Genomic DNA, 23543 nt, shown 5'->3' with positions numbered 1-23543 from the left:
TTCATTTAGCTCTTTGTCCGTGTCTTTGTTCTCTATAAGTGAAATGTCTGTAGGGTGGCGTGGAAGCATGGCTTGCACGCAGACTCAGTCTTTCCACAATCAGTTCCTCAAGCTCAGCTTCCCATTGCTTGATGAGGTTGTTGCTCCTTTTAAAGCTCTCTCCCTCTTCTTTTCGGGTTTGGAGGCCTCTGCCCACACTTGGGCTGGGGGGTCCACTTCCTGCACCCTCCGCCGTCCAGGATCTGAGAGCAGCTTTTTTGTTACTGCATTTTGTTACTGCAGAGGAGACCGAGTATAGTGGTTGGAAGTGAAAGCTGTCTTGCTTCCTGTTTTCACAAATTAAAAGATTTTATCAGCCAGTCTGGAAACAGGCAGCCTCTCCTCATATAGGAGTGTCTCTGGTGACTTGTTTTAGTGTTTTGCCTTTGTTTTCTGCTTGGACTGCAAGTTGTTTGTGGGTAACTCTGAGGCTCACTTACTGGGCCAAAGACAAGCCTTTGCACACGTGTGTCCTAGGCATGTCAGCACAACGCCACCGGGGACCACTGCGAGCGCTGCCTGCCTGGCTTCTATGGGCTGCCTTCCAGAGGGACCCCCGGGGACTGCCAGCCCTGCGCTTGCCCGCTCTCCACGGCCTCCAACAAGTAAGCCCGGCTCCTCCACCAGCCAGTCCTGCCCTGAGTGGCCAGAGTCCCCATCCAGACCCACACTGATGTCTTCAGAGCAAGACCTGTGTGCAGTGAGAGTGTGAATTTGCCCCATGGTAGTTAATTGGGACTCGAGATGGAGGAAAAGACTCTGTCTTTTAAAAAAAAGTTTGACGTATTGAAGAATACAAGGCAAGTTGTGTGGTGGCAAGGACATTTGCCTGCCTTTTTTCCTCTTGGTCTAATGTTGATCATCACTTCCTTCAGTGTTATGTGCCTACCAGTGGGCTAGGAAGTAGAGGGGACGCGGATATGAATAAAACTTGTTCCTGGGCTTCAGGAGTGTTTGAGCTAATGACCAAAATATGTAAATATGAGACTCATTGGGAATGAACTGAATCCATTAAGTTGATTCAACAAATCTTTATTGAGTGCCTGGTACGTGCTCGGTATCATGGTAGGTGTCCTGAGCATTAGGCTGTTCAGCCGTGGCTGCCAGCTCCATGGCATCCATTGTGTGATCATGAGGACAGGGGAAGTATATCCACTGTGCAGGGGGCATCTACCAGGGGCAATGCCCTGAGGAACCTCTCAATCTGAGACTTGAAGGAGGAGAGGAAATTGGAAGTGAACTTGCTCTTGGCCAGTGTGGGCAGCTCTGAGGCAGGCAGCCCAGCCCCAGGGTCTGGAGGAGAGGAACTTGGCTTGAGCATCAGAGCCGGGCTCCTGGAGGAGACCGCTGAGGAAGGCATTAAGGGTGAGCCTGTGAGCCCAGACAGAGTGGGGAGAATCGCAGCCCAGGCCAAGGGACAAGCAGGGAGTGTCTGGTGCCCACTGGGTGGGCTGTGTAACTGGGGGTCTTCATTTCTGGGCTAAGGAGGGAGGATCCAGTGAAGGTGTGTAAGGACAAGAGTGGTGGGAGCCAAGCATTTTAATATTTAGGAGTTCTGCACCATCCACTGGAGAACTGCATTCATCTCTGCTGTTTTGTCAGTTTCAGCCCCACCTGCCACCTGGATGATGGGGACGAAGTGGTGTGTGACCAGTGTGCCCCGGGATACACGGGGGATTGGTGTGAGAGGTACTCCTTCACTCAGCTGGTTTCCAAAAATGTTTACAATGAATCCTGTGTTCGTTTTTAAATGTGTAGTTAAGTGTGGCTTTATAGTTTTTGATATGTAATTATTATTTTATAGACTCAGAGAGAGAATCCGGTCGATCAATTAAAAAATTAATGTTGAAAGTCCATGAGAATACTTTGATCTCTCTGAGCTAACCCGAGTTCTCATCAGTAGCAATGGGAAACAGCCAGGAGTTCGTACATCTGTTCACACATTTGAATGTCCTTTTACTCTGGATAATTCCACAAGTGAGAGCTGGTTTGATATAAGTGTCTCCTGGCGCCTGGAGGCCAGGGGCTGTCTTTCCCGTGTGAGTCTTGGTGCCAAGTCTGGCTGGTCTCCATGGGAGGTGGCCTCCCTGAGTGGTGGGATGTGGGTCGAGTTGCCCGGGTCCGGAGCCTGTCCCAGGAGATTATTGGCTTATTTGGACGCACTCCCCATGCGTCACAATGAGTGATAGGATCTGTGAATGCCTGAACTGGGAGCCGTGTTCCTCTCACGGTAAATCTTAGGTAAAGAGTCAGTCTGATTGATTAACCACTCAGAGAGTCCCTGGATGGTGGGATACAGTCTACAGTAATTGCATTTGTGCGCATCTCTGTCTCCATCTTTTATACAGATGTGCAGACGGTTACTATGGAAACCCAACAGTGCCCGGAGACTCCTGCGTCCCATGTAACTGCAGCGGCAACGTCGACCCCTTGGAGCCTGGGAGCTGTGATTCCGTCACCGGAGAATGCCTGCGATGCCTTGGGAACACTGACGGCCCCCACTGTGAGAGGTGTGCTGATGGTTTCTACGGGGACGCGGTGACCGCGAAGAACTGCCGTGGTGAGTGTGTGCGCTGTTGCAGTCGGGTCCACTGCTTACCACCTTGTGAAGACTCCATTCATCTCATAGTCATGCTCAGTCGCTAAGTCATGTCGGACTCTTTTTTGACCCCATGGACTGTAGCCCACCAAGGCTCCTCTGTCCATGGATTTCTCAGGCAAGAATACTGGAGTGGGTTGCCAGTTCCTCCTTCAGGGAATCTTCTTGACCCAGGGATTGAACTTGAGTCTCCTACATTGGCAAGTGGATTATTTACCCCTGAGCCACTGGGGAAACCCCTCCATCCATCTACCTACCATCAAACAGTGCTCAGCCCAGGAGGTCACTTGACCCCATCTGCTCTGGGTTAGCTCGATCAGTTACTCCAGATGGAGGTCAAGTGGCCTAGAAAACACACAGCCTCCTGTTTCAGGAGGAAGTGGTACTCCACAGAATGCTGGCACTGCTCCCAGGGACCAAGGAGGTGAAGGAAGCCTGTCCTCCTTGTCAGGTAGATGCTAAGGGCTTCTTGAGATAGATGGGATTTCAACATGTGGAGTCGGAAATGGGGAGACCCTAGCCCCCAAGTTGGCACATCTCAGTGGTCTTTGCCTGAACTGCTGACTCCACGTCACTCTCCAGGGCTCAGCTCAGACCCTTGAAATGACAGACCATGCAGAATCAATTACTGAGAAAAGCAAATTTCAAATTCCCAGGATGACAAACTTGTAGCCTTAGGGCTGATACAGCTCTCAATTTTATTTTTTGCACAGTTCTTGAAAAAGGAATGAAAGAGTAAAAATTGCAGTGATACGTTATTTTGATGCATGTGTGCTAAGTTGTTTCAGTCATGTCTGACTCTTTGTGACCCTGTAGACTGTAGCCCTCCAGGCTCTGTCTGTCCATCGGATTCTCCAGGCAAGAATACTGGAGTGGGTTGCCATGCCCTCCTCCAGGGGATCCTCCCCACACAGGGATCGAACCTGTGTCTCTTATGTCACCTGCATTGGCAGGCAGGTTCTTTACCACTAGCGCTACCTTTTTGGTAGTGAAGTTGCTCAGTCGTGTCCGACTCTGCACGCCCATGGACTGTAGCCTGCTAGGCTCCTCCATCCATGGGATTTTCCAGACGAGAATACTGAAGCAGGTTGCCATTTCCTTCACCAGGGGATCTTCCTGACTCAGGGATTGAACCCCGGTCTTCCGCACTGCAGACAGACTCTTTACCATCTGAGCCACCAGGGAAGCCCCTTTTGATGATATCACCTTTTTGATGATTTCCTGTAAATGCTGAAGCCCTACTATGCTATTACAATGTAGAGACACAAGAGGGAGCCAGTGATACAGAAAAGATGCTGCCCTAGGAGCACAAGAGATGAACAAGGTGTTAATCGCCCTGGGCCTGTGAACCTGATGTTCAGCATCTTGATTGATTATCATAGGACATGATAATTATCATAATTATGATAACCTGTAATTGTGTAAAGCTTCAAAGGTTACAGAATGCCTTTACCATTCTCATGGCTTTTCTTTTCATGCTCATCGCAAACCTTGATGATAGTTCATTTGTCGTTTATTGCATGTCTGTTACTTCCCAGGCACTATGCTAAGTATTGTGATGGGAGTTGGAACTTTATCAGACTTGAAAATCCCAAGTCTAGTTGGGAGCTATACAGGATGATGTAGCAGGGAAGCACATGTGTGGATTCAGGGTTTTAGGTTCTGAGTAACACAGGGTAGCCTCCAGGGTTACATGATCACCAAGCAGCCATGTGATATTAGGCAAATTTACTAACCTCTCCTAGATGCTATTTCCTAATGTGTAAAATGGACATAATTATATGTGTACACTTAGGCCTTTCTGAAAAATAAATGGAATAACAAATTTAAAGTTCTAGACAGTAAATTAATGGTAGCAATTATAATTGCTAGCAATAAGAGCAATCATTTTTATTATTTTTCTGTATCAATAGTGTCAGATAGAAATGCAAGCCATATGTGTAATTGAAAATTTTCTAGTAGCCACCTTTTAAAAAGTATAAAGAAATAGATGAAATACATTTTAATAACACATTGTATTTAACTCAATATATAGAAAGTGTTATTTTATCATGTAATCAAGTTTTCAAAATGTTAATGAGATGATTGCTTTCTTTTTTTTTTAATAATGAGTCTTCAAAATTCAGTGCATCTTTTATAGCCCATCCTAATTAGTATGGGCTTCCCAAGTGACTCAGTGGTAAAGAATCAGCCTGCAAAGCAGGAGGCACAAGAGACCCGGGTTCAATCCCTTGGTAGGGAAGATCCCTGGAGAAGGAAATGACAGCCCACTCCAGTATTCTTGCCTAGGAAATCCCATGGACAAAGGAGCCTGGTGGGCTACAGTCCGTGGGGTTGCAAAAGAGTCTGACACGACTTAGTGACTAAACAACAACAATAATAAGGATGCTAAATTTTCATCAGAAATACTTGATCTACATTTAGGTTACATAAAATTTAGTGTTGAAGAAGTGGATTCATACACCCAAGTTGTTCAAACACATTTACAAGTTTTCCATCACGTTTTACTTTATGTACATCCAACCTGGCATAGCTGTGTGATCTATGGTAAATTATATCATCTTTCTAAGTCTTAGATTTCTCACCAAATAGAAAAATAGATTTTTCACCAAATAGAAAAATGTTAGTGCTCCCCTTCTGTGTTTGTTATGAAGGTTAATTCATTTATTTTACATTTTGACTGTAACGTGACAGACACAAGCTGACGGGTGTATGCCCTGCAAAGCCTGCCACACACAGTGTGCTTGGACCTGAGATATTTTGTGACGTTTTTCTTACATGATTATGCCATCTGAGAGTGTGCATTTTCTAAGCCCAAGCATTCCTAAATAGTACACATCCTGGGATATCTTGTTAGTGAACATATTACAAATTTTAAATGAAGTGCATGTTGACAGCTGTGGTATGAATATCAATTAAACCTTTCTTGGGCTTGTTAAATTGCATCACTTTGGGAAGGTGAGGGGCTTTGTAGCTTTAAACATCAATATTCTGGCTGGAAATGAATCTGAAACCTCAGGCCTGAAGGCCTGAGTCAAAGGACTCAGGTCTTAGAATGAGAAATATATCATTAAATTGTGAACTATAATATTAGTTATCTACATGGCTATGCTGCTGCTGCTGCTGCTAAGTCGCTTCAGTCGTGTCCGACTCTGTGCGACCCCATAGACAGCGGCCCACCAGGCTCCCCTGTCCCTGGGATTCTCCAGGCAAGAACACTGGAGTGGGTTGCCATTTCCTTCTCCGATGCACTACATGGCTATAACTCAACTTAAAATATTTATATATGATTGGAATGAGCAAATGGCTAAATCGCTTTTGAAATCTTTGCATGTTTTTTTATGAAGGTTGGTTGCTATACATTGGCAGCTCATTTTAAAAATTTCAAGGAATTCATGAAATTGGTTAAGCTCATTTGCAGATTATTACCTTAATAGTTTCAGTACCTTTTTTTCCTCTGTGATGGTTCCTTCCCCCAACCTTATTTTGGCTCACTCAGAAAAAGAGTAAATTTTTAAAGTTGTTGCAAAGCAATCATTTTGTTTTCATTTTCCGATTTGCAACATGAAAGTGTAAGATTTCTTCTTTGGGGATTAAAGGATTATATAAGAGCCATATCCAGAAATAGGCACAAATACGTCTTCTGTGTGCATTAGCCTGTGAATGTCATGGCCAAGGCTCCCTTTCTGCCGTCTGCCACCTGGAAACTGGACTCTGTGACTGCAAACCGCACGTGACCGGACAGCGGTGTGACCAGTGCTTGGTAAGATGCCTCTAGGTCCTCGCGTACAATTCATGTGTGTGTCAGTGCTGACGTCTGGAACTGGTTCAGATGAAATGGGATCACGACTGCCAGAAAGAGTGGGTGCCTGCAGCACGGTGGTGGGAGCAGCTGTGCACCCCCGTCTGGAGAGTGTGTATCAGTTCCCAGGGCGGTGGGATGATGTCACGAGTCCTTTGTGAGCTTGTGACACATGCAGGTGCTGATTTGGGAAATGTTCTAGTAGGTACTTTTGTTTTTGTCATTCAGTCCCTAAGTCATGTCCGACTCTGCCACCCCATGGACAGCAGCATGCTAGACTCCTCTGTCCTCCACTATCTCCCGGAGTTTGCTCAAACTCATGTCCACTGAGTCGGTGGCTAGTAGGTACTCAGTCAGTCAGTCAGTTCAGTTGCTCAGTCGTATCCGACTCTTTGCAACCCCATGAACTGCAGCACGCCAGGCCTCCCTGTCCATCACCAACTCATGGTGAGTCCACCCAAACCCATGGCCATCGAGTAGGTACTAGTCACTGACTAAAATCTGTTCTGTCTTCCTCTGCTCTGCCCCCATGAAACAGTTTGGCTACTACGGGCTGGACACGGGGCTCGGGTGCCTGCCCTGTAACTGCAGTGCCGGCTCCCTGTCAGATGACTGCACAGCGGAAGGCCAGTGTCTCTGCGTCCCAGGTGTGGCCGGGGAGAAGTGCGACAGGTGTGCCCGTGGTTTCTATTCCTACCGGGACGGCAGCTGTACGCGTAAGTGCTGGGATTCAGCATTTCAGACTGCCCTGTAATGCCTAAACTTTTCTTTGCACTCTCCTTTGACTTCGGACTAATTCTGTTAAGTTCCTCTATGTTTTTCTCAACATGTAGGATTTCAACCCTTTTTTTCTGTCTCCTGATCCCTGTTCTGGAAAGTCCATAAGGCTTGGTCAGGCTGAACTAACTAACTATGTGAGCTTAGACTAATGACTTTCCATAGCTTCGGTCTCTTCATCTGTAACATGGAGAAGCCGATTAGATTCCATCCAGGAGTTACTGTCAAGGTGGTACTTAGAGTGCAGCGACTGGCACACAGAGGCTCAGTAAGCATTAGCTGTCTGTTCTCCCCACCTGTGGAGGCTTTGCCCGGCCTTCTCTCTGCTTCTCCACTGCCTGCTGATCGTCTCTCATGCAATAGCCTCTCTTCAACAAGGAGGAGCCTCCGCCTCTCATGAGACATGGTGGGGTCTTGGGGATCATGAGGTCTCTTCAGGAACTGCAGGAGTGGTTGAGATTATTAACACAGGCAGACACTCTGCAGCAGCAGCATCTCCGACTCCTTTGCTTGACCCGATGGTCCTGATCCCTAACAAGACCCCATATCTCTCTCGTAGCCTGCGACTGTGCTCACACCCAGAACGCCTGTGACCCAGAGACCGGGGAGTGTGTGTGCCCGCCTCACACTCGGGGTGCAGCGTGCGAGGAGTGTGCAGACAGACACTGGGGCCACGACCTAGAGCTCGGATGCCAGGTGTGCACTTGTCACCTGCATGTTTTCCCAACTGAGAATTACTTTGCTGTGTCAGGTTGCATTCTTTTTCTTTTATCTATGTGCTTAATTTTAACCTGTTGAGTAGCTTAATGGTTTCTAGTCATAACTCAGCACCTATGGTAGGAATCAAAGTGGAAGAAGTGACATCCTTAAAACACAATATTCTAAATTTTCTTCAAGAGCCTACCTTTGAGAAATTGATAGGTTAGTAAAATCAAAATTTTATTTTACTGCCTTTTAAATATATTCTGCAGTATATGCTATCTTCCAGGAGAAGGACATAAAGTGCTCTCCTGGGGTGGGGCACAAATGTCCAGTCTTCAGCGGTTCTATTTTTCTGTGTTACTTTTGTTTGTTAGAGTTTGCATTTTGAAAACAGAAGGAACATCACTCGTCTTCTAACATGATTTTGCTGGACTGCTTTGACCTACTAAGTAGATTGATTTTCAGTCCACAACTGTGGCCCAGCATGCAGGGGTTCGACGATGTCCAGCAATGTGGGTCCTGTCTCTTGATGGCTTGTGTTGTGAGTCCAAAAAGCAGTAGTGAGAGAGGTCTGTTTGCTTGTATGATTTCTCCAGGTTGCCTGTCGTCCCCGTATGTACACATTATGAAGATGTAAAAGCTACCGTTTGACTTATTTCACTGTTTTCTCTTCCAGTCCTGTAATTGCAGTAGTGTGGGGTCAGCCAGCCAGCAGTGTGATGTCGTCACTGGCCATTGCCAGTGCAAGCCTGCATTTGGTGGACGGACCTGCGACCAGTGCTCCCCAGGGTACAAAGGCTTCCCTGACTGCGTGGCCTGTGCCTGTGACCCAAGGGGGACCCTGGCCAACGCCTGTGACCAGGAGCAGGGTCTCTGCAGCTGTGCCCAGGAGACCGGAGCCTGCTCTTGCAAGGTACTGGCCTCAACCCCACTTCCTTTCTACCCTCTCACTTGTCATCATGACTTAGGGGCTTTCACTATTTAAATAAGCACCTGGCTTCTAGATGCTTCTCTTAATGAATCCGCACTGCCTTCTGGGTCTGAGGTTAAATTCTGTGCGTACTCTTCTAGAGTGATGGATGATGCTTTAGATGGAATTTGTACAGTTCAATACAAGTGTCAGATGACAGAACTGATTGGAAAAACACGCTGAGTTTTCTATCATGTGTTCCAGTTGGCTGAGTAGCCAATCTGTCTTGAATATACAGGTGAAATGGATAACAGGGCTTCAGGAAAATGTGTGGTTGTACAGCTGGTAAATAACTATTCTCTTGTGCCTGCTGGGCAGACTGGAGGAAATTTGCGTTGATTATTTTCCCAGGAGGTTAGATTTCAACATCATACCTAACTCTGTGTATTTTCATTCATTTTCCCATTGTGCTTTGTTACTAGAAGGTCCTTGACCACTTTCTCTGGTCCTTTCCCTGGCCCCAGGAGATGGAAGCCTGGTCCTGTGCTGATTGGTGGTGGGGGATGAAGGAGGGGAAACGTGAGTGGATCAGGGGTGATGGGATCCTCAGTGGATGTATACTTGGTTCCCCGCATCTGTGGTCTCAGTTCTCACCACGGACGGTCAGTGCAGGACAACCAGCCCAAGGCTCTTCCCCTGACTGCTTACCAGCCCCCTGGGGACTCACTCCAGGAGGATCTGGGCCCACTCCTGGAGACTCACTAGGGTGGCTGCATTTTCCTGAAGCTCCTGAGACGATTCAGATGATCAGCTGATTTGGGAATCACTGATTCTGAGAGAACTGATGCTCAGAGAGGTTGAGGCGCCAGCCTAAGAAGCAGCTGGTTTATCCAAAATGGTTTCAGTGTTTGATTCCATTTCTGTTTGTTCAGAAACCGTGTCTCCTTTTCTCAAGTAGAAGTGAGTCTATAGCTTTGTCCCTTTTAGGAAAATGTCGCTGGTCCTCAGTGCGGTGAGTGCCGAACTGGCACCTTTGCTCTGGACGAGGCAGACCCTCGGGGATGCACGCCCTGCTTCTGCTTTGGGCTGTCACAGCTGTGCTCGGAGGCCGAGGGCTACGTGAGGATGCCGGTGAGTCACACGCGCATTAAGCATTCTGTTTTTGACCCTCTAACCTTGGGAGCTGGGTGCAGGTGGGAGAGACAGTCAAATACTTACGTTGCATTTTCCTCTTACTGCGTCAGAAATTCTAGGAAGCTAATTTGAGATCATTAAGAATCAGAACTCTAGGCTTTCCCTGGTGGTCCAGGGGCTAAAGGCTCCGAGCTCCCAATGCAGGGGGCCCAGGTTTGATCCCTGGTCAGGGAACTAAATCCTGCATGCCACAGTAAAGATCCCATGAAGGGAAATTAAGACCTGCGAGGCCTAAAAAATAAAAGACTCAGAGCCCTGCCTCTGCTGTCCAGGAACTAAACAGAGCAGGAACCAAGACGTCGGTGTCGCTCTGTGCTAACCTGCCCGCAGCTTTAGTTGGAAGATGAAGTTGCAGTGTCTCAGCGGTGTCCTTCATGTAGCTGAACATTGCCCAGTATAGCACTTTCAGTTCATTTTAGTCCAGATGTTTAAGTTTAAAAGAAAAGCCTTTCTTATTCCTGTTTGAGTAATGAAGCCATCTCGCCTGAAACAGCAAAACCTCTCACTGTCCGAGGTGCGGAGGTTCATTCACATTCTGAAGTGGCTTTGTCCTCCCCTCCCTGACTAGGTGACGCTGGGCTCAGATCAGCCTCTCCTGCGTGTGGTTTCTCAGAGTAACCTCAAGGGCACGACCAAGGGAGTGTACTACCAGGCCCCCGATGTCCTGCTGGACGCTGTGACCGTCAGGCAGCAGGTCCACGCGGAGCCGTTTTACTGGCGGCTGCCCGGGCAGTTTCAGGGAGACCAGGTGAGACAAGCACCCAGCCTAGAGCCTCATCCACCTTTTCTGGGGGCAGAGGTGCTCGTGGAAGTCACAAGGGCCTGGGTTGGCCTATTGCTAACTGGAGTGGGTATTAGTCTCCTCTTCTGCTAGGGGGGGCTTCCCTGGTGGCTCAGACGGCAAAGCGTCTGTCTGCAATGCAGGAGACCCGGGTTCGATCCCTGGGTTGGGAAGATCCCCTGGAGAAGGAAATGGCAGCCCACTCCAGCATTCTTGCCTGGAAAATCCCATGGACAGCAGAGCCTGGTAGGCTACTGTCCATGGGGTTGCAAAGAGTCGAACACGACTGAGCGACTTCACTTTCACTTTCACTTTCTGCTAGGGGATGGAGAGGTTAACGCTTGAAGAAAGTACTCCAGATGAATGGTTCTTTTAACATTTCCATTAATTTTAAGGGGCTTCCCTGGTGGCTCGGATGGTAAAGGATCTGCCTGCAATGCAGGAGACCGGGGTTTGATCCCTGTGTCAGGAAGATCCCCTGGAGAAGGGAATGGCTACCCACTCTAGTATTCTTGCCTGGAGAATCTCCATGGACAGAGGAGTCTGACAGACTACAGTCCGTAGGGTCACAAAGACTTAGCACACACACACATCAATTTTAAAAGTCTTTTCAAGTAAAAGTCATATTCTTTTTTTCCTTCTTAAAGCAATCACTCAACAAACATTTATTTATTTTCTTTTTTACTAATAGAAGCTCAATACAAGCCTGGGAGCTATGGCCTAGGAGGGTCTTCTCAAGAATTTGTCACCTATCTGGGAGGAAAAAAAGACACTTGAAGACATCGTTTGCATTTTTGCTTATATAAATACATGAGTCTGTGTGTGAATTCATCCTGATTTTTGAAACTTGGAAATATATTCTCCAATGGTTATAGATTATGTTTAATTCAAAGGAGCTTGAAAATCATTAGAATGATTATCACGTTGCTTTGTTACTTTGGAGCTCACCTTTGTTGGCATCATCAAGAGAAAACATTGGGAGGTGATGGGTTTGACTGTGGCTTTGATGGTGGTGGTGGTGGTTTCAAGGGTGTACTTATCCCTAACCCATCAACTTGTATTCAATATGTAAATGCAGCTTTTTACAGCCAAACACACCTTTATAAAGTGGTTTCTTAAAACTTTTAAAGGATTGTGTACTTAAGAACTACAGCTTGGATCAACTTAGGAATCCGGAACTAAATAGAATTAGAAGGAAGCATGTGTCAAACAACACATTACACTCACGTGTTGTGTTTTTAAGACACAAGATTTCCTTCAAATGGCAGCAGGCTTATACTGAAATATGTTTAAACCAAGGCTATGTCAACACTGTTCCCTCCGACAGCTCCTGGCCTATGGCGGCACCCTGCGCTACAACGTGGCTTTCTATGCTTCCGATGGGATCGGCACCTCCAACCTGGAACCTCAGGTGCTCATCAGAGGAGGCCGAACCAGGAAGCAGGTCATCTACGTGGATGTGCCAGCCCCCGAGAATGGAGTGAGGCAGGAGCAGGAAGTGGGGATGAAAGAGGTGACTGAGCGCCCTTTCCACATACACTCCTTGAGCTGGGAACTCTGCTCTGCATGTAATGAAATCGTGAAGCTGCTGTAATAAGGAGAGAGTGAAGAAGAAGGCTTTGGGTCAAAATTCCCATGGGTTTAGCAAGATTTCTAAAAGGATTCAAATTTCTATTATCAAGAAATGCATATGAGGCTCATGTTAATTTAGTGCGAATTGCATCTTAAATCCTTTATCTGAGTACAGGAGTCTCAGCTGCATGGATATAATGGTTCTGGGTTTTGGGATGCCCTTGAATTTGGGACGTGCATGTTCCTTCCTCCAGGAGAGGTTTACTGATTGTTCTATGTGTGGCTGGCCCCAGCGGAGGTGTTACGAGGTTGTTGATAAATGAGGTGGTGGGACTACTGTGCCCGGCAAGTGAGAGGAGAGCTTCTTTAGTTAAATTTAGGGTCACACACAGAGCTGGGCTTACTGCTGGAGAAATCTCTAAAGGAATTAAGTTCATGTGCCTCTGAGGATCTGTACCCTGACTTTAGTTGAATGTGCTTCTCATCCACAGAATTTTTGGAAATATTTTAACTCTGTTTCTGAAGAACCTGTCACACGCTCAGACTTTATGTCTGTTCTTAGCAACATTGAGTATATCCTCATCAAAGCCTCTTATGGCCAAGGATTACAGCAAAGCAGGTACTTGCAAATTTCTAGAATTTTTAACATATCTTTCTTATTTGGAAGCAAACCTTAAGGACTTGGTTCACTTCATCTCCCATTACCCCATATTGTTAATATATATATTTCTGTTCCTCACCAAAATCTTATTAAATATTAATGTTATTATGAAGTATGTGAAAATGGCATAGATTATCCATCTCCTATAGTAATGTGGATATAACTTGTAAGTACATGAGGATGATCCCTTCCATATAAACAACAAAACAGTTCTACCGTTTTCTGCCCTTCAACTGCAAGGCCCATTCTTTGTCACAATGCATCAAGAATGCCATCCCTTGCTCACTTAGTATCATGATACTTATCCCATAAAGAAAGCCACCTGAGTTATGGCCAGACGAGTACTTCGAGTTCCTTCAGTTGTGCTTTCTCTAACATTGTTCCTAAGTTCTGCAAATTTGGCTGAGGACTTTCCCGGTGGAATGACTCATGTTCTTTTTGTGTGTTTTTACCCATTTCCTTTATAACTGTGAACCGGGCAGGAAAGTTCTGGTTTTCTAGGTGCGCCAACATGATTGTGTCATGTGCTGATTCTGAAAACTCTCTTTGTAAATATTAGTGCCTGCTTTCACACTTCTTTACCCGACGGTTTCACAGAATCTCAAATATTTCAATGGAGGTCGGCAGAAAGGCAGAAGAGTCACACGCAGGCAGGGAGGTGGCCTTCCTGTTAGAGAAGTGTGTCTGTCCTCCTGGCACAGCTGGACTCTCCTGTCAGGTAGGAGATGGTGGTTGAAACCTGGTTCCTGGTTGGGGGTTCAAATATGCTTGTTAGAGCAGCTCTGAGTGATGAATAGCACTGTGTGTTTCTATTATGTCATTTTTTTCCCTTTTAAAAATTACTTGTGGTAACATAGGCGTTTATCGTCTTGACTGTTTCTAAAGTGTGCAGTTCAGTAGCGGGTGGGTCAGTTCACTCATGCTGCTGTACAACCAATCTGCAGAATTCTTCATCTTATAAAACTGAAACTCTGTACCCGTTCAACACTTACCCCTATGCCCAACCCCAGACTCACCCTTCTACTTTCTATCTTATGAAACTGCTACTCTAGGTCCTTCATATAAGTGGAGTCATGCAGTATTTATCTTTTGGTGGCTGGCCAATTTCACAGGGCATGATGCCCTCAAGATTCATCTATGTTGTAGCCCCTCTCAGAATCTGCTTCCTTCTTAAGGTTGAATAACATTCCACTGGATGGATGGACACATTGTGGTTTATCCATCCATCCATTAGTGGACATTTGAGTTGCTTTCACCTTTGGCTATTGTCAATAATGCTGCTACAAACATGGGTGTACAGATATGTCCAAGACCCTGGATTCAGTTCTTTGGGGTTTAAACCCAGAAGTAGAATTGCTGGATCACGCGATAACTCTTTAGCTTTTTGATGAACCACCGTACTAACCATCATACTGCTTTCCATAGTGACACGCTTTTCTTTGTTCCCACCAGCAAAGCAGCAGCTTTCCAGTTTCTCCACCTCCCCGCCAACACTTATTATTTTCTGTTTTTTTGTTTTTTTGATAGTAACCATGTGATCTGGCATCTCATGGTGGTTTTGACTTGCACTTCCATGATGATTAGTGATGCTGAGCATCTTTTCATGTGCCAGTCATCTATGCATCTTCTCTGGAGAAATGTGTATTCACATCCTCTGCCCATTTCTTAATCGGGTGTTTTGTTCACTTCCTTCCCTTTTGCATCCCTCCAGGATTGTGCACCTGGTTACCACAGAGGGAAGCTTCTAGAAGGTGATGGCAGGAGACCACGCCCTCTGTTGGCCCCATGTGTGCCCTGCAGTTGCAACAACCACAGTGACACCTGTGACCCAGAAACCGGGAAGTGTCTGGTATGCTGGTTTGTGTGAGTGCTTGCCTGACGCTCAAAATTACAGCGGGCTCTGAGTGTCTACTTTTCTGGTGTGAGATCACAGCAGTTCCTTGATTTAGAGTATTTAAATTTAGCTAAATGTAAGGTATACAAATATTTCCTTCAGAAAGGTCTAGCTAAGTGGCCTGACATTTTTGGTGGAAATTCTTTTATAAATTCTTTGAATTTGTTTATGGTTATCAGTTTGGAAATTAGTTAAGTGTCTCTTGTTTTTACTTGCAGTAGAGGTGGTACATGAGAACTTTCTGTCATAGAATTTGAAGGGTCACCTGGACGTTTTTAGATGAATTAAGGCCAAAGTTGAAAATGTATTACTCTATGTAAGGTGTTGCTTTCTCCTTGCCTTTGTTAAAAAGTGCATGTTTTCCTGGAGGTCTTAGTGTGCATTTGCTTCCTGGCTATCTCCCCCTAGACCATCAGTGACATAAGGAGAGCTCTGACCACTGAAAAGGACCGAGAGCCTCAGACAGAAGGCTTGTGACCTTGACTGAAGACAAACCCTTGTGTCCAGGGTTTTGCTTTAGCCAACAAGATCTTATTGATAACACAGAATAATCTGATGTTTTTTCCCTACTCCTGAAGTCTCATTCTTTATGATAACTCATGGGAACGTTGGTTGCTTGTCTAAATTGTGCCAAGACTAACTTGATGCAGGCAAAATAGCTCATTCAAGGAAAATGAGCTGCCCACCAAGCCACACCAGAGCCTCACAGATCCTGGCTGTAGCCTCATCACAGTAACCAGGGCTCCCACAGTAGATCTGTCTTCCTCTTCTTTTATTCAGAAGCATCTTTCCTATGTGGAATTTAAAGGCAATCTCCCCTGGGAAAACTGTTAACCCATAGCCATGCACAGGTGAATTTAAAAGCTGAAATGGTGCATGGATTTCCTCAATTAAAAAGATGTGTTCTTCACCTTTGCTGACTCCATTAGATATCTGGGATTAAAGAATTATTCCAGTCATTCAAGGTAAAATGAAGATCCAGATAGCTACAACACTATTAAAAAATTTATTCATTCTAATCAGTTCATGCCCCAGGCAAAAGTTAAGTCCTAATACCAAAAACGACAAAATCTCATTTAAGGATTTAAGGAGAATTGATTTCAGGCAACTTCGGGCAAGATGTAATTAGCTATGAAGTTCCCTTGGCCCATCACGGAGACAAAGGTCATGTAGATAGTTGGGAAAATTCATGGATCTTTCGTGATGCATCTTTCCTTGGGGCAACTAATCATTTAATAAGATTAGGTACTCCTAGGGGCACTGAATGGGCTTCCCAAGTGGTGCTATTGGTAAAGAACCAGCTGCCAATGCAAGAGATGTGGGTTTGATCCCTGGGTCAGAAAGATCCCCTGGAGGAGGGCATGGCAACCCACTCCAGTATTCTTGCCTGGAGAATCCCATGGATAGAAGAGCCTGGTGGGCTACAGTCCATAAGGTCGCAAAGAGTCGGACATGATTCAATGACTCAGCATGCACACACACATTGGATGAATGCAGTCTTGTAATGAACGAAGGCCACAGAGCTGCCAGTGTTCAGGATTTTTAAAATATGACAAAAATGCTCACCCTCCCTTGAGAATAAAAAAAACTGTCAACTGATGTGAATTGGGGTGTTGCTCTGCTGTATCCAGATGAGAAGGTGTTCTAATGGATTCCTATTGTTTTCCTCTCCTTTTGAAACATGGGATCCCAGAACTGTGGCCACAATACCACTGGTGACCACTGTGACACGTGTGCCCCTGGGTACTATGGGAAGGTGACCGGCTCGGCCAGTGACTGCTCTCCATGCACCTGCCCTCACAGCCTCCCTGCCAGGTGAGCACACAGGTGTGCTGGCATGCCTGTACCACCCACCACCGAAGCTGGATTGCTTCCATGGTCAGCTTCACTTTCCAGGGTTTCTGTGTGATCCATCTTAATGGATACTCTTCGTGTGTCCAGAAAAACTAATTTTAAGAAAAAATGTTCCTTCTCCCAGTATTCAAAGAGAATCTTTGCATAAACAAAGTATCTGTGTGTTAGTACTGAATGTTAGAATGAAACTAATAAAAGAAAGGAGATTCAGATTTTGTTTCTTTGAAGACTAATTTAAGCCTCCAACCTACATATACAGTGTGCCCCAAAATGAATTATTATTAATTTTATGAAGAATGTTATGAAGAATTCAGTTCCTATTTAACGTGAGGTGTTGGGATTAGAATGTATATATGGTAATGACTGATGAAATTTCGAAATGTGGCATAGTGATGAAATTGGGGCCAGATTCCACCTTGTACACATGATGCTTGTACAGAAGTATCTGAACATGTGAGATAACCAGAGATTTTCAGTGGAAATTGGAATATCTGTGGGTCCTTTTTGGTTTCAATGAAAATTGTAATTCATAAATAACATTTCATTCTTGCTTAGAGTATTTGATAAGGCATTGAACATGTATAGCCCAAATACCAACTTTTGGTATACTTAAATGAAGTTATCCTTTTAATATTATTTGTTTGATTTTGTCTGTTTTGTTGCCTCCAAGTAAGTGTCGCTTGACGTTGAATACCTAATGAGAGAAACTGTGTAAACTTCTCTTGCAAACTGTCAGGCATCTTAAAATTTATTGCTTACTATTGTTTACTATTATTTAAATTTTTGTATTAAATATGTATATAAATGTTGAATCATTAATTCCACCCCTGTAATCTAAGCTATAGGAATACTTGCAAATGTGCATAAAGATGGGCATTGCTTATGTTGTTGTTGTTTAGTTGCTCAGTCATGTTCGACTCTGTGACCCCCTGGACTATAGCCTGCCAGGCTCCTCTGTCCATCGAATTCTCGAGGCAAGAATACTGGAGTGGGGTGCCATTTCCCTCTCCAAGGGATCTTTCTGACCCAGGGATTGAACGTGTGTCTCCTGCTTCACAGGTGGATTCTTTACTACTGAGCTACCTGGGAAGCCTGGTATTGCTTGCACTCACAAGAAATTGGAGGTGTGGAGCTGAAATATACCTACAGGGGATTGATCAAATGCCTCAAGTGTCTTGTGGTAGACACCTAGAGTGAAATATTCTACTAACACTGAGTAAAGAATAAGGCATATGTGTGTGTACAGAATTGGAGAAATGCCCAATCAAATTATGAAATTGAATATATGATGTGATGCCATTTGGGGAGCCATTCAAATCCGTATGCATGTCTACATCCATAGCTCCATGGCTTTACATGCCTGGAATGACAGGATGGGTATTTCATCCTTCTACTTTGCACAGTTCTGTCCTGTTTGTGTATTTTACTTCTTCAATCACAGAAGGTCCACACTGTCCCCACAATCTCCCTCACACTGGTAAATTAATAGCTACACAATTAGGAAGTGACTGTGAGATTGTGAACATGCCGTGTGTGCTGTGCATCTGAGAGGCCCCCAGAGATGTGCTTTTTTTTCTATTAATACACATTTTGTGTTTCCACTGAAGCCTGTCTCTTTAGTGCTGAAGGAGGAAAAAGGTCAGAAGTGAAGTGGGGCTCATAGCAACCAACTGACTCATGCTAGGAACTTCTCTGACCGGCCAGATACCCTGGCATTTTTTTAGTGGCTTGCAGGTACCCAGCTGAGCCTCCAGTTGGTGACTTAAAATGTGGAGGCTGAAGTGGTTGGAAAAAAGGAATACACCAAAGCTGAAGTCCCAGAGTGAAGGCTCAGCATCCAAACGGATTGTTCAGTTTTGAGAGGCCCGATCTTATTGCTACTAAAGCTCCTCACCTGACTCCCTACCTTAGGTCCAGTCACCCTCGAGCCCACCTTCCCTCTCTGCTCTTTCCAGACTTTTCCCCCTGGACTTTCACTGCAGTCGGGTGACTCCCCAGCACTCTTCCAGCTCACCTCTTGCTGCTGGTCCCACGTTTGCTCATAGTCAGCTGTAGTTCTCCGGCCACCCTTTCATCTAATCAGTCAGATAATTCACACAGGTCTCAAACAAGCCCCTTTCCACTTGAGAAGCTTTCTCGTCTGGTGACTAATTAGTTGTCCTCTGTTAGTGGGTCTCCATCCCCTCAACACGCATGTGGTTGTCACTGGATAGGCACCAATGAATGTCTTCTGGACCCACTTGTATTGACTATATAGTTGTTTTCCTTCTGCCCAACAGAGTTTAATCCCTAAAAAGCTTGCCCAGGTGTCCAGTTTGTAATCACTTATTTTTTAGAACAGTATCATGTACTCTTAAGAGTAATGAATAAGTACCCGAAGAAAGATCTGAAGTTGTATGTCTGAAAATTCAAAAAAATTCTTCTCTTCCAGCTACAGTCCCACTTGTGTCTTGGAAGGTGAACATGATTTCCGCTGCGATGCCTGTTTTCTGGGCTATGAAGGACAATATTGTGAAAGGTATGTCACCTGCTCCTTTTATATGCACAGGACATATTTACAGAAGTGATGTGTAGTCGTTACCAGTTTGATAATGCAAAACCAGACCTCCTGGGTAATAAGACAGGTAAAGGCACTTTCTTGTGACCGTCTTGTCCTCCTTTTAGGGAATAGAGTGCAGAGGGAGGTGGGCGGACCTGTGCACTCCACACTTAACGGGGCAGAAGTGATGACTGTCCGTGGGTGGCTGCTCTGTGTATTCACTCACTGACTGGTGTGGACCCTGCCTTCTGTCCCCCTGTCTCCTTCTGCAGGTGCTCATCGGGTTACTATGGGAACCCTCGGGTGCCAGGTGGCACCTGCCAGAGGTGTGACTGCAGCCCACACGGCTCTGTCCACGGCGACTGTGACCGCAGGTCCGGGCAGTGTGTCTGCCGGCCGGGGGCCACGGGGCTCCGCTGCGGGGACTGTGAACCGAGGCACATCTTGGTGGAAAGCGACTGTGTGTGTGAGTGTCACCCCTCCGAAGGGCTAAGGAGGGTTTATCCTCTTGGATGGTTTCTCGGTACCCAGTGGCATCAGCAGGCTAAGCTCAAGGGCTTAGTTGCTCTGCGGCATGTGGGGTCCTGGTTCCCTGCCCAGGGATTGAACCCGCATCCCCTGCATTGCAAGGTGGATTCTTAACCACTGGAGCACCAGGGAAGTCCCTAGACATTGTTATTACAGGACGCTATGGGCACCCATGGGAACCCGGGCAGACTCTTTGCTGTAACTTGAACATCCTCTTTCTTGTAGCCTGTGACGATGACTGTGTGGGTGTCCTGCTGAATGACCTGGCTCATGTTGGGGATGCCATCCTGTCTGTGAACCTCACCAGCACCATCCCTCCCCCGTATGGGGTTTTGTCAGACCTGGAAAATAGAACGAAGTCTCTCCGGGTAGGTACTGCGAATACAGAGCTGGATAGAGGTGTGTGTCACAGGAAGTTGAAGAATTGGTTGGGACCCTAGGGGTCATTCTGTCTGTCCTCCACCAGTACAGGAGTCTCAGAGTCAGTGTCTGGTGCTGGGAGGTGCCCAGCCTTCTCCGTCTGAACCTGACTGAGAACTGCATTGTCCGCATGATTACTGGTTTCACTGTGCAACAGCCCAGATTGTTCAAGACTTGATCCACAGATGCCTCCTGTGTATAAATTCTTCCTCTGTGCTCCTCCTGCTGCCTTGTGGAATAAGACAAGGTCCACTTGCCCCTGTTTATAACAGGTCTTTGGACAGAAAGCAGCTGTCTTAATACAAACACAGAAAATGAATTGAGACAGCGTTGTCTTTAATGTGCTGAATGAAGAGGAACTGTTTTCCATCAATGTATTATTCTTAACTGGAGTTGCAGGGCACAAAGGTTCCTCCTCCCTCGAAGACTATATAAAAATCTCTGGGGATAAATCATAGTTTTATGTTTAGTTAAAAATCTGTGTTTTGATCTGGGTCCAAAAGACGATGGGAAGGTAAGAAATTGACTTGCTAGACAGCATTTTTTTATTCTAATTGGGGGGAAAAAATGAGTCTAAATTTGGCTCAAAGCCTATGCTTTAGAATTTGAGGTATTTAATTCACTGTGTCATGCCATAATGCCAATGTGTGTTTGTGTGTGTGTGTGTGTGTGTGTGCAATCCAGGTGCTTCAGTGATCCACTCTTGTTAATACTGGTCCTTTCTCTGTAGATTTAATGGAGTTAAGAAAAGTTAGGAAACTGTAAGAGGTGTTTCTATGTTATTTTTCCTGAAATAGAACAAAATGTTTTCAAAGATAAGGGGGAAAAAAAAGAAACAAATGTTGAAATTTCTTTTCCACTCACCATAGACACAATCAATAAATAATAAATACTGTCTTTCATCAGTTTGGTTTCCAACTGTACAACTATATTTTTTTACCACGTGAGATGAACACTTGATTTCAACTTTAACTCTTAAGTGATTTGCTCCCATTTAAAGTACTTTGTCAGCTCCTTTGTATGACTTTTTATGTTTATGTAAAGTACTCAGGAGCTGGTGAACCCTCAACTGTTTCTTGCTTCCACTGTTGACCTACATAGTGACTTGGGCAGGTTAATAACTGTCCTGACCATAGACAATAATCTCGCCCCTTCATGGGTTGTTATAAGGTCTGAGTAGCGTCACACAAGTAAAGAAATTAGAGGAGTGTTGGCATAAATTAAGTATTTAATTGTTAGTAATTATAAAGGCTTTTCTTTGCTTAATATTTTTGTATTTTAGCTTAGTAAGCATTTTTTTTAGGTGTTAGCAATTACAGTTAAAATTTATGTGACTCTGCTGTTGAAATTTAGCCAGATCTACCCAGGAACTGCAGCAGTCTCAAATCTGCACGGCACACCAGGCTTTACATTTATGTCTACACAGGAAATATAATGCGAAAGACCGCAGTCTGGAAACGTGTTCTGTAATCCAAACTTCAGTGAATGTGATTCATTTTATTTTTTAACACAATGTCAGGGAAAAGAGAATTTCTTTCCGTGAACAAAAAAGATAATGACAGGTGATTCTTAGTTAAGAACCAGAAGATTTATTTTGAAGCATTATAATTTGTTTTCTTCATTCTTTTAGGACTCTTTGTTAAAAGAAAATACGCAAAAAGAACTGATGAAAATTCAACTTGAAGGCGTCTCAGAACAAACGGGGGACGTGCAAAGGGAGGTAAGTTCTTCACATAAAGGGTCCGCTCTGCCTGCCCCCCGCCCCCGGCCCCTGTGAGCACTGGCACGGGGACTTCCTGGAAGGTTCTGAACAGATCAGGGCAGCCCGCTCCTCCCAGGAGCTGTGTTCCAGTTACTGTAAAGCCAGATTAAGCAGGTTCTGATGCAGCCCGTCTCTGTGCTTTGGTGGGAAGAGGCCCCTGACTTAATTTCTGCTGTCCCCTCTGCTGAAGGAGGAGTCAGGCTGTCAGTTCACATCACTGCTTATTCTCTCCTATGAACCAGGGTTGGGCAGGATGAAAAGACGGGGGTCTCTTCCCCATCCTGTGTTCACTGCACGTGGTGAGCACTGAGTTTCCTTGCCACCCGCCCCCAACACCAGCACAGGCAGCTCCTCCTGGGTTGTCGGGGTGTCGGCAACAGTCAGACTTCGACCCCTACTTCTGATGGTCTGACTTTGAATGGCAGTAGAGTTCACTTTAATGTCAGCAGGGGGTTATTCATTCTGTTCAGCCCAGGCCAGATGAATGGTTTTTAGTGACCAACAAAAGAATCTGCTTATTTGCAGATGGTGAGGGAAGCCTATTGTCAAATTAATAATTTTCACTTTAAAATTGTGTGCTTATGTGTGTGTGTGCACATACAGTACGTAGATGTGTGCCTTTTGAAAGTGAAAGCGTCAGTCACTTTTGACCCCACAGACTGTAGCCTGCCAGGCTTTTCTGTCCATGGAATTCTCCAGGCAAGAATACTGGGTGGGTTGCCATTCCCTTCTCCAGGGAGTCTTTCCTACCCAGGGATCGAACTCGGGTCTCCCGCATTGCAGGCAGATTCTTCACCTTATGAGCCACCAGGGAAGCCCTGTCTGTGCCTATGTACGTCTTGTCTCTATCTCTCAACATTCATACACATACACAATTATGTACCCTAAAATGCAGTAGCTTGGCTTCTGTTAATTTAGAATTAGTGACCATTTGGGAAGAGTTTAAGGGTTTCTATGGGGGCTTTAAAGTACCTGAGCAAGCAAATGTTTGGTAGGAAGTGATAAGCCAATTAAAATAAATTCTTTCCATCCATTAAAGAAGATTCTTTTGGGATTTTTGACTAGAAAACACTTTTAGAACCATTCTGAGTTACTTACTTTGGGCTTCCCTTGTGGATCAGCTGGTAAAGAATCCGCCTGCAATGCTGGAGACCTGGGTTCAATCCCTGGGTTGGGAAGATCCCCTGGAGAAGCAAAAGGCTACCCACTCCAGTATTCTGACCTAGAGAATTCCATGGACTGTATAGTCCATGGGGTTGCAAAGAGTTGGACACGACAGAGCGACTTTCAGTTCAGTGAGTTACTTTACATTCCTAGAAATTACAGACAACCTTCCTTTCCACAAATTGTTGTTTAGTCTCACTAAGTCATGTCCGACTCTTTTGCAATCCCATGGACTGTAAGCTCATCAGGCTTCTCTGTCCATGGGATTTCCCAGGCAAGAATACTGGAGTGGGTTGCCATTTCCTTCTCCAGGAGGTCTTCCCAGATCAGGGATTGAGCTTGGGT

General features: G+C 45.4%; 1 protein-coding gene across 3 annotated transcripts in view; it reads left to right on the top strand.

Annotated features, from left to right (window-relative positions):
* The window catches only part of LAMA1 (laminin subunit alpha 1), a 123607-nt gene that overhangs the window by 62157 nt on the left and 37907 nt on the right, over positions 1-23543 (top strand). For all 3 annotated transcript variants that reach the window (XR_014075013.1, XM_081563138.1, XM_081563139.1), the window contains exons 17-34: positions 517-644; positions 1642-1728; positions 2388-2599; positions 6295-6401; positions 6979-7156; positions 7777-7913; positions 8596-8832; positions 9817-9960; positions 10592-10771; positions 12132-12317; positions 12868-12995; positions 13635-13755; positions 14749-14886; positions 16625-16746; positions 19217-19303; positions 19597-19790; positions 20078-20220; positions 21903-21992. Coding sequence is in view for 2 of the 3 variants with exons in the window: in XM_081563138.1 (XP_081419264.1) it covers positions 517-644; positions 1642-1728; positions 2388-2599; positions 6295-6401; positions 6979-7156; positions 7777-7913; positions 8596-8832; positions 9817-9960; positions 10592-10771; positions 12132-12317; positions 12868-12995; positions 13635-13755; positions 14749-14886; positions 16625-16746; positions 19217-19303; positions 19597-19790; positions 20078-20220; positions 21903-21992 (2619 nt within the window). In the remaining variant the exon portion in view is untranslated. The remainder of the gene's footprint in view (positions 1-516; positions 645-1641; positions 1729-2387; positions 2600-6294; positions 6402-6978; positions 7157-7776; positions 7914-8595; positions 8833-9816; positions 9961-10591; positions 10772-12131; positions 12318-12867; positions 12996-13634; positions 13756-14748; positions 14887-16624; positions 16747-19216; positions 19304-19596; positions 19791-20077; positions 20221-21902; positions 21993-23543) is intronic.

The sequence above is a fragment of the Giraffa tippelskirchi genome, chromosome 14 (assembly GCF_054371585.1).
Source record: "Giraffa tippelskirchi isolate mGirTip1 chromosome 14, T2T-mGirTip1v1.2.pri, whole genome shotgun sequence".
Lineage (NCBI taxonomy): Eukaryota > Metazoa > Chordata > Mammalia > Artiodactyla > Giraffidae > Giraffa > Giraffa tippelskirchi.
Note: the sequence above shows the minus strand (reverse complement) of the source record. Positions and strands in the feature narration are given on the sequence as shown.